This window comes from Oryzias melastigma, linkage group LG7 (genome assembly GCF_002922805.2).
Source record: "Oryzias melastigma strain HK-1 linkage group LG7, ASM292280v2, whole genome shotgun sequence".
In the NCBI taxonomy this organism is placed as follows: domain Eukaryota; kingdom Metazoa; phylum Chordata; class Actinopteri; order Beloniformes; family Adrianichthyidae; genus Oryzias; species Oryzias melastigma.
Window position 1 is genome coordinate 17,198,596 of NC_050518.1, and position 10,214 is coordinate 17,208,809.

Sequence of the window (10,214 nt, forward strand, 5' to 3'; positions counted from 1 at the left end):
CAGGAGGCTTCTTTAGCCACATCTCTGAGGTGTATGTGCAAACAGCACTGTTAAACCACTGGGAAGTTATTGGCAGCTGTAATGCACGAATCATTACCAAAAATGTTTGCAGAAATTCCCCCAGAAACTCATAGATCTTCAGAATCCAAACAGTAAAACTATAAAGTAGCATTACAGTCATTATGTCTGACAGCATGAAGACCATGTGAGCTTCAGAATCTAACTTCTGTCCTGTCAACACTAACACAAACTTCAGAGTGCCACGCAGAACTCACAGCCTCCAAGTACAAAGCTACACATGAAACACTGCATCAAACCCGCGTCCCGCCCCATTTCTGACAAATAATTACGTTTGGATTCCTTCATAGTTCTCAAAGCAGACTGCAGCCTCTCCAGCATGGCTTTAAATTTGCATGCAGAAAAAGGAGCAAAAACAAAAAAGGAGGACAAACGATGTATTCCAGCTTGATGCTCAACATGCAGTGGTCAACAGGAGACAAAACAAAGGTCGGTTGTCTTCCTCTGTTGCTCCGCATGAAGGGAAACGTTCAGTGCAGCGTTTCTCTTTAGCATCCAGAGGGTGATGGAGAGAGCATGAGAGGTAAGAGGGAGGGAGGCGAGGGAGGAGGAGAGAGGGAGTTTTAATCTTTGGGTAAAAAAAAAAACAGACTGGATGCTTTAACTGCAGAGTAAAAAGGAGTGTGAGACAGGGAGTGGGCAGGAGCTTATGGGATGAGGGGTGGAGCGAAAAACTGATGACAGGAAGAAGACTGCAAACAGGAGAACATGGAGAGATAGGAGACTGATACAGAAGGGGGTTGTGGGACGGGATAGTCGTGCTGCTGCAGAGACAGAAACACCTGCAATCTTAACGTCACCGAGAATAAACAGGCACATTAGCCTCAGCCATACAGGAGGCTTGACTGCTTTAAAGGGGAAGCCAGCACAAGACAGTGGGAGGGCAGAGGGAGTGACACATGATGGGGGGTCTGTGGTCATACAGTAAAGATTACACTGAAAGGTGAGGAGAATAAAACCCAACAATATTTGGTGTCAGGAAGGTTAGAAAAAACGACAGACTCCGAAGCGAACGATCTGAAAAGGTCATTGTGAAGGAGACGGACCATGTAGATCAGAGGTTTTAAACATGCAGCCGCGGGCCACATCCGGCCCACCAGATGGTTCAGTCCTGCCCAGTCATGAAGAGAAAAAAATATAAGAATGTTGGGTGGAAAAAGCAAGTTTCTAGCCCATTCCTGTGCCGAGTTATGGTTATTTGAAGAAATAGCCGCAATTTGCAATTCCGCCACTAGGGGAGGCAAATATAGAGTCAATTTTGTGCCAACATATTGCAAGGAGAAGTCATAGTTTCGAAATTAATTTTTATAAATTGTAGACAAAATGTAAAGTGTTAAGAATAAAACTTCATAATTTACTAATTGATATTCATTATTGTTCTCAAAAAACTTTTTTTGGCTTTCCCCAAAAAAAGTTTTGCTTTCAAAAATTTTTTTGGGGCATTTGCAAACGTTTTTTTGTGTTTTAAATCTATATCTTTGCCTTTGCACCACAAATGTTTTTAGAAGAGTTGTGCCTCATCTCGCCATTATTTTTTAAGACAAAAACAGTTTGCAAATGCAAAAAATATTTTTTGAAGGCAAAAAAAAATGTTCGCAAATGCAAAAATGTTTTTTTAAATATTTAAAATTCTAATTTACAAATTGCTGAGTTTTATTTTTAAAACTTTAAATTTTGTTTGCAATTTATACATTTTGATCTCAAAACAAAACTGACTTTTTCTTGCAATACGGTGGCGAAAAAATCCTTCCATAAGAAAAGGAAAAGTAATACCGGCATAACAAAAGATCAAGAAATAAATGGCATTTCTTTGCAAACATGTGCCACATCTGGGTAAGACTTAGTTAGGTTCCCTGCCAGCCTTATCGCTGTTGAGTTGCAATAAAAATAATCCGGTTTGACACCACAATTACCAAAATGTCATTGTCAAAAATGATAATAATAAAAAAAAAAAACTCTAATAATGATAATGATAGTCCCTAGGGTACTAGGTTGGTTGAGGCCTTTTTTTCCAACTGAGAAAAAACAAAACAAGAATAAAGCTACAGATAACAAGTTGACCATAGACTATTTTACTATTATTTTACTGGTCCGACCCACTTGAGATCAGATGGGTTGCATGTGGCCCCCGAACCAAAATGAGTTTGACACCCCTAATCTATGTAGAGTTTGATATCACTATTTTTTAAACTAAGAACAACCAAAAAAAAGCCACATTTTTAAATGATAAATAAAGTACTTGTTGGTGCTTTTCTAACAGACCAAAGGTGCTTTGGCCAGTCACTGTCGAGTTCAGCCATAGACCCCCACACACTGATGCCAACCTGTAACCACCAATGTGGGATGTAATGTCTTTAAACTTTAGCCTTGATTCCACTGCAGCCCGCTCCGGTCCAGTCCGGTATTTTGAGCGTTTCCATTATAGAATGGACCCATTAAGCTGCACTGAATCATACCATTTTTGGGTTCCTCTTGGTTGCTCATCCATAGAAAAATGGAACGGACCGGTTAGGCGGAGCTACTGTCGTCACACGATGAAACCCTTTGATTGGCGTAGGGTTATTACGACAAAAGAAAGCGGCTGTATGCCTCTTCGGCACCCACAATCTTCTCCCACACAACATTAAATGTTTTGTATATATGAAAATACCAAAAGCTAAGCAGAAAAAATGAACTGCTGGATGACTTTTGTTGTTGCTTTTGCTGTAGTCGTGCTGCTAAAACACAAAGCCCCACATGCGCCATGGCGGTCCAACTTTGTGTGGAAACGCTCACCTGAATTGCCTGAACCATTCTGAACCGGACCGTACCGGACTGTACCACTCAGTGAAAACGAGGCATTAGATGCGTCGGAGGGCAAAGTGGCCCCTCTACCTCTGCTGCCCTAGACCTCCTGACAAAGTTTCGTTGAAGCATCCTAACAAACAACCAAAGCACTTTAAGACCCAGTCTGATGAAAATAATGTTTTTATCGTGTACTTGTGGCATTTTTCTGATGTTGGAGGACATATATAAAGAAAAATAAGCTCAAAATGGCCTTTTTGAGTATTTATTCAAATTCTTGTAAATCAGCAGCTTAAAATAAGCTTGTAGGTGTGACGTAGGACCTACAGTTGCAGGACACAAGCTCCCTACTCCACTCCATTCTGATGCATCCACTTTCAGACAAATAGATCCATGCACATCTGGTATCGGGCTTAAAACTGTACGGCTGGATAGCTCCAATATAGCTCAGCATTTTTGTTGTGCTAGTGGGAGAATGTAAACAAAGGGATGATGGGAATGAAAACAGGAACTATGTCCAAGAAAAGGTTTTTTAATTTTGTCTAAAAGCAGCCTAACCATGATAAAAAGATCACTGGAAACACTTTTACAATAGATGAAAATATGATTGGATGGGACTTTAAAGATGCCACTTTTGCCTGTAACTTTTTTGTGTGATGTAACTCCCTGTTACTCAAATTCTAGACAATTAGCCAAAAAGGAGACGCCAAAGCCAATTTTCTTCAGTAGTGCATTTAAGGCCAACCTGGAAGAATATGCAGGAAAAAATGTTGATCATGCATTGTGACTCATCAGTGGCATGTGGCCATGGTAACCGCTTTTTATTATATAATAATCTAATGGTGCTCCTGCTTGCAAGGCCGTCCAAATGGAAGCCATTTCTCTGGGCAGGTGACCAAATAGCTTCATGGGAAAATAGGTTTCCAACCAAAGTCGCGCATCATCCTTTCAGTAAAGATTTGGCTGGAAAATACTGAAGGGTGCAAGAAAATGAAGTTGATAGAGTCTTACCTTTGCCATGCTCTAAATCCTGAGACGCGATGACAAACCCGAAGCCTTCCCCCGGCTTCCTCCTCAGCACCACTTCAAGCCCTCGAAGAGGTCGACTTTGTTCGCTTCTCTTTTCCAGACTTGCGTCAGGCACCGAGATGCCCGCGGCTTCGTCCTCCAGACCTATGTCGATCCAGTCCTTGGGGTCCATCGTCAGGGTGACGGGGATGGACTCCAGGAAACTGGTGCTTTGGATGAGCGAGGAATGCGTTGGGGAAGGAGCAGGGCTGTTGGACGTGCGGGGCAAAGGCAAAGCTTCTGGGTAAGCGGAGAAGCTTTCTGAGGCGTCGGGCGGAGGAGGAGGCCGGAGAAGCGGAGGCGGGAGTCTCCGAATTGAAGCGGGGGACACCGATGAATGATAGATGCCTGATAAAGAGAAAAAGAAACAGTTACAGTGTTTGTTCATACAAACTTAAGGTTTTCCACAAAAAACTTAAAAATGTGCAGTAAATAATAATAATTGGGAATATAGAGTAATAGTTTTGTACATTTGTACTCTCAGAATCACGGAAAAAACAATAAAACAACCAAAACTAGCTGAAAATTAAGAAAATATTGGCATAATTGTGCAATTTGCAAAAGTTATTTCAACCAATTTAGTGTATACTAATCAGAACAGTTAAAAAAGCATTTTTTAAATTTTCTTTTTAGCCCTGATCGGCAGTAAAATATTTACCTCCTCTGTAAACCAGCAGGATTACTTCTCCCTGTTTGGCATGTTCCAGCAGAATGGAATCAATCTGCAAGAAAATGAAAAAAATATATATTTTGAAGTCTTTTATTTTGAAAATAGTTTAAAAAAAACAATAAATGACCTCAGTTACATATGCTTATCTTTTACTCTTTTTTTCTGTTACCTGTGTAAAGTTCAGACTCTGGACATCAGCGCCGTTGATTTTCACAATAGCGTCCCCTGGCTGAAGGGAGTTGCACTGCTTCCTGTCCCAGACTCTGTCCACCACGGTCACCCGGCCACCCGGACCCCCGGCTGTCACGCTGAACCCAAGGCCCCTGTCTCCCTCCGTCTGCGCCAGAGCCACCGGAACCAGTTCTCCTCCGCTCAAACCGCCGAACCCGCTGCCCAGGCTTGTGGCTCCAGGGGAGGATAGATTACTGGGGCTGACAGTGGGGCTGGTGTTGCTGAGGAAACCATTCACGCCGCGATGGAGGGGGCTCTCCGGGTTGGAGAGGGGTCTGAGATGGGAGCTGTGTCCCCTGAAGAGGTGGGCGTAAGCCCTGCCACCAGGAGAAGAGGAGGGCCTGTGTGGTGATTCGGGCATGGGCAGCCGAGTCCCCGGCAGTGTGCAGGTGGACAGGTCACTTTCTGATGATTTTGACGTTCCATAGCGTAAAAGGTGAGGCGGCGTCGACAGAGAGTTGTTGTTGTGGTTACGGATGACCGATGCTCTAATGGGAAAAAAAAGGTACATTAAATTAAAACCATCTCTGCACACGCCAGCATTTGTCAAACAAAATCTCACCTGTGTGAGACAACTTCACTGTCGCTCTGGCTGGCCAGCGTCGGGTCAAGCGACTGCAGCCTGGCTAAGCTTCTGTGGGACCGGGGTGGCCGAGCCGGGGAGGAACAGCCAGCATTGGTGATGCTAGAGCGTCTGTATGGGGGAGGCGGTTTGGAAGCAAAAGCAGTGGCATTTCCATTAGCATCGAGAGCAACACCCGGTTCCATGTAACTTCCGTTACTGTGGAGCCCATTTAAGTACTGAGTCTGGGGCGTGGGCGTTGGGTGGCGGGGCAGATGATGAAGGGACTGGGGCTGGGTGGTGGTGGGCCGTAGGTTGGGGTCCTTGTTGTCCAGCATTCTCGGTGGGGACTGCTTGAGCCGGCCATCCGGGTTGTAGAGCAGCGGGTATCCCCTTCGGACCTCTATATCCACGCTGTGGCCCACAGGCACCGACTTGAGCATCTCTACGGCCTCTTTATGGGACAGCCCCAGCACGCAAGCGTCATTGATGTACACCAGAATGTCCCCTTATGAAGAGCAGAAAAAAGCAACAAAACATCAAACAGCAGCACATTTGAACCCTTTAACACCAGAGCTCCAGTGTTTATCAATCAATCAATCAGTCAATTACTAGTGGACAACACATACAAGACATATTGCCCAATAGGTGGGCAGCAGCCATGCAAATCTGCCGGCGCTAATCGCCCAGAAAAGACACATGAAAAGGGTACAGGGTTGGATGGTTGGATTATATAAGTATGTTCATGTTTCCATCTCTTCCTTTTTTCATCCTTTCAAATTTTAAAGAAGCACTAACAGCGGCAATAACGCAACCCCCAACCTAGCTTAGACAGTAGCGGCAGGAAGGGAGGGGCGCTGGGTTATTGATTACAACAAACTTTTGAGTTACTTTATTTAAGTTTTTTAATTATTACTTTTTAATTTTTTTTACATGAAATAAGAGGTGCATCAAACTGGTGAAAACAATAAAAAAAAATGAATACATAATTATCGTTTTTGGTGCCCTAGGCGGCCGCCAAGGTTGCCCATGCGCAGGGTCGGCGCTGGGTACAGGAATGCTGCCAAAAATCAAGCTTCCTTCTCTGTGTCACAGTAGGACGGCATAGATTGAAGTACAAGGAAAAATACATCAACATAAAAGCAAATTGTTGTAACAGACGAAAGGTCCACACAAACGGACTTCCACATGTCCAGCCTGGCGGCGGCTATACGTACAGTGCTTTACGGCACAGTCAAGGAAGCCAAAAAAAGAGAGTCACCAAGGAGTTGAAATCTAGGAAAAGGGTCAGGAAGAGGGGAGGAATGCTGGTTTCCAAGACAAAGGGCTCTGATTTCGCACTTGGAGCGGATTGTTTTGGTTCAGCCCAAGGGAGCGTGCCCTTGGCTCGGGGGTTCTTGATTAGAGATGATTGTTTAGGCGCAGGCAGACAGTTTCTACCTGCCTGCTGAATGTCCAGGTGCTGCTTTATGGGGGAATTTTCACTGATCAGGTCAATTTTCAGGGTTTCTTCCAAGTCGAGCTATAATTCGCTCCACGATGGTTTCCAGCTTCCCATTCTGGAAACCATTCTGAGTCTGTACGGCTTTATGTTCTTTGATTCACTGTAACTTTTCAACCCTGTTAACAGTCTAAAAAAGTTACAATATCTTAAAGATTTTGTGTTTAGCATCACCAATGACATCTCAGGTGTTAAAGGGTTAAATAATTGCTTTTATTCTTATTTCCACCATTTCTACTGTGCAGATCTGCGTTTGTAAATGAAATACTGCCGGCATGTTTTGTGTGGGTGTAGATTAATCCAACCAAGTAATCCCCCCGTAAACCAGCCTATTAACAGATATGTAGTGGATCAGTCCCTGCAGAGACATCCTGTGCTCTGGCATCCCGGGGTTGTAATATCTGCCTGCGTGGCCACTGGCGTGCATGTCTGCACCACTGTCTTTACGGGTGTTATGATAGCGAGATTACGACATGCTATCTCAGAGGATTAAAGATTGCTATTTACACAGACTCTGCAAGATTGGGAATTTCCAGTTTCGTGTTCACAGAACTGGAATTACACATTTTGAGATTTGCAAGATTTCCGCAATAAAAAACACATGTTTATCTGAAAAATATCAATTTCACCAACCTGTTTTGAGTGCAGATGGTCCACTTGAGGTCACACTGTAGACCTGCAGGAACTCCCGCCGTCTGCTGCCCCCCACAATGTTGAAGCCAAACCCTCTGTGGCCTTTGATCAAGGGTGCATGCACGGTGAAACCTCGGAGCTCCTCGGGCTGATCCGTGAACCCTGGTCGCGGATGAGCAAGGCCAGTAAAAGGCACCAAGAGGGAGGAAAGGCAGACGGGATAACAATTATTCCTACCTCAGACGGGAAAGGCTTCCAGGAAAATGTCCCGGAGCTGGCGAAAGAGCGCGAAGAGTCCGGTGGGTTTATTAAAAAGTGATCGGGAAAGGGACGCGTTTTAGGCACAAAGGAAGAAGAGAGAAAGCCCTAACATCCCAAACCAATCGACAGATGGCCTTTGACAAAATGCTACACGAACTAAACCATATGGTGGAGAGATTGCACTAAAAGCAGAGTCCATTAAAGACTACCAAGTTAAAACTGACGAGATAATCCATCTACTACCCAGCTTGACTGAGCTGCACACTATCATCAATGTCTTCTTATTTATATTTTTTAATATTCAACCATCAAGAGCTCCCATTTTTCCTCATAAATTTACCTCAAAAATGTATTTTCCAAGGTGATCACAGCATAGAAATATTTTTAAATAAACTTTTTTATACATAAATGTTCCTGCATAATAATCTACCAGTGAATCCTGATCAAGATGAGTACTGTACCGCCTTCTGCTGGTAGAAAGGGTGTACTGCAAGTCACAAAAGGAAGCCGCAGCTACGGTAATCTAACATGGATTTATTTTTTGGTTTACAGTTATGACAGACAGACATCTAACTGGAGATAATGTGATTGTGGTTTCAACAACAAATCATGGGAGCAGTCACATGTCTTCCTCCCGTCGACCCTGCCAGGCTGTGCAGCAGGTCTGGCTCCTGGCCAGCAGCTCAGAGCTTTGGGCCTTAATCACTTACATGTCTCTGTTCGGGGAAAAGCTTATTCTATCTCATCTGACTCTAACAAGCTGGCTGTGGCTCCCACTTCCGTGCAGAGACGCTCTAAAAAAATGCCCAGCTTCGACGATGCTGTGCAACGGTTTAAAAAGGTTGAGTGCTATGAAAGAAAAGAGGGCGGCTCACATTCACTTCTGTAGTCGGTCTCTCTGCTGGAGGGTCGAGGGCTCTGCCAGCTGGTTCTCTTTGGGCTTCGCCTTGAAAAGTCAAGCAGATGTGGAGACATGCTCTTCAGGAACAACATGGTCCAATCTGACGTATTTGCATGAACGATAACTGCTAGTTTTTATGGCACTTACAGTCCAACTATTTATTTATTTTTCATTTTCTAGGACACAGTTTCTGCAGAGTGGCAGTAGTTTATTAAAAATTCCCCTCTGAGTTGTGGGCAAGACTGTATAATTTCCCATCATCCCTTTGTTTACACTCACTCCCACTAGTTTACAGCCCCTTTCACCCCCAAGCTTTGCAACAAAAAAGGTGAGCAATATCGGAGCTATCCAACCGTACAAATGTAACGAGATGCCAGCTCAGACGAGGAAATCAAAGACGTTCATGGATCTATTTGTCTGCAAGGGGATGCATCAAAATGGAATGGATTCAGGAGGTCCTACATTACCCCTGCAAGCTTTTTCCACTCGTATTTTTTTTTGGCTGCCCCTGATTCACAAAGATTTTTTAAAAAAGAAATACTTAACAATGCAATTTTAAGCTTCATTTTCATTAAATACGTCCTCTATCTTGAGGAAAAATACTATGTTAAAAACTGGATTTTCATTTTAGATGAGGATTTGGTACATGTGTAAAGATCTTTACACAGGTCCTGATCTCTTTTTGCTCTGATGGACAATCACATTACTTCGAGGAAATGATTGAACACTCACTCTATGTAAAGTGGTTCTCCTGGGTCGCTGAAGGCCTGCTCCCAGTGATCAGGCATCACCCCTCTGATCCTGACTCCACTTTTGCTGCTGATGAACCCGTTCTCTAAGGGGTAGCCATCTCCTCCGGTGCTGGACGCTCGAGGCCGGCCTGGGGAGCGGTGACCGAAGGGGACGCTGTGGATGACACCTGCAGAGTCTCCTGCGATGACAATTAAAAAAAACGTGGATGTAAACGTGAGAAGGTAAATGTTTTTCTTTTGCAGAAGTTTGACGTGATGCTGACCGTTCCGTTATGCAGAAAGACCAGAAGTCAGCACCTCTGCTGTCTGTGTTCTCCCCTCAGGAGGAGGAGGAGTGTGTGACCATGCATTTTTAACAGCCAGCAAAAGACAAATAAGCAGTTTTTTCCTCTCAAATGTCCTTGAAGCTATCCTTCTTCTCTGAACTCCAACATGGATCTGAGAGATCCCGGACACTGGGTGCCCGTCTCTGCATGCGGCCCCTCCACCCACACAGCTACTTGAAAAGATGACTCAGCAGAGGTCAGTTGGATGACTCTCCAGACTCCGTCCTGCATCAGTCCTGCATCCACTTCTGGCTGCTCTACCTGACTCCTTGGAGCACGTTTGTAACTGTCTGGCTGCCTGCGTTTTCTCCTCCCATCCTGCTTGCCACTCCCTTGTCTTCTGCAGCATTCTGGCTCTGTGCCTCCACCCTGCCTCTCTTACACTCACTCCTCGTATCCCCCACAAGGGGTTACTCTACAGTTGCTGCTTTTCCTGTTTCATTGATA

The 10,214-nt window shown here is 44.4% G+C and overlaps 1 protein-coding gene across 5 annotated transcripts in view; it reads right to left on the minus strand.

Annotated features, from left to right (window-relative positions):
* Positions 1-10,214, minus strand: part of LOC112159271 (membrane-associated guanylate kinase, WW and PDZ domain-containing protein 2) — a 46,633-nt gene that overhangs the window by 11,311 nt on the left and 25,108 nt on the right. For all 5 annotated transcript variants that reach the window (XM_024293243.2, XM_024293242.2, XM_024293241.2 and 2 more), the window contains exons 6-12: positions 9,422-9,620; positions 8,664-8,734; positions 7,528-7,689; positions 5,394-5,901; positions 4,770-5,319; positions 4,589-4,652; positions 3,874-4,278 (exon numbers count right to left, since the gene is read on the minus strand). In XM_024293243.2, coding sequence (XP_024149011.1) covers positions 3,874-4,278; positions 4,589-4,652; positions 4,770-5,319; positions 5,394-5,901; positions 7,528-7,689; positions 8,664-8,734; positions 9,422-9,620 — 1,959 coding nt within the window. The remainder of the gene's footprint in view (positions 1-3,873; positions 4,279-4,588; positions 4,653-4,769; positions 5,320-5,393; positions 5,902-7,527; positions 7,690-8,663; positions 8,735-9,421; positions 9,621-10,214) is intronic.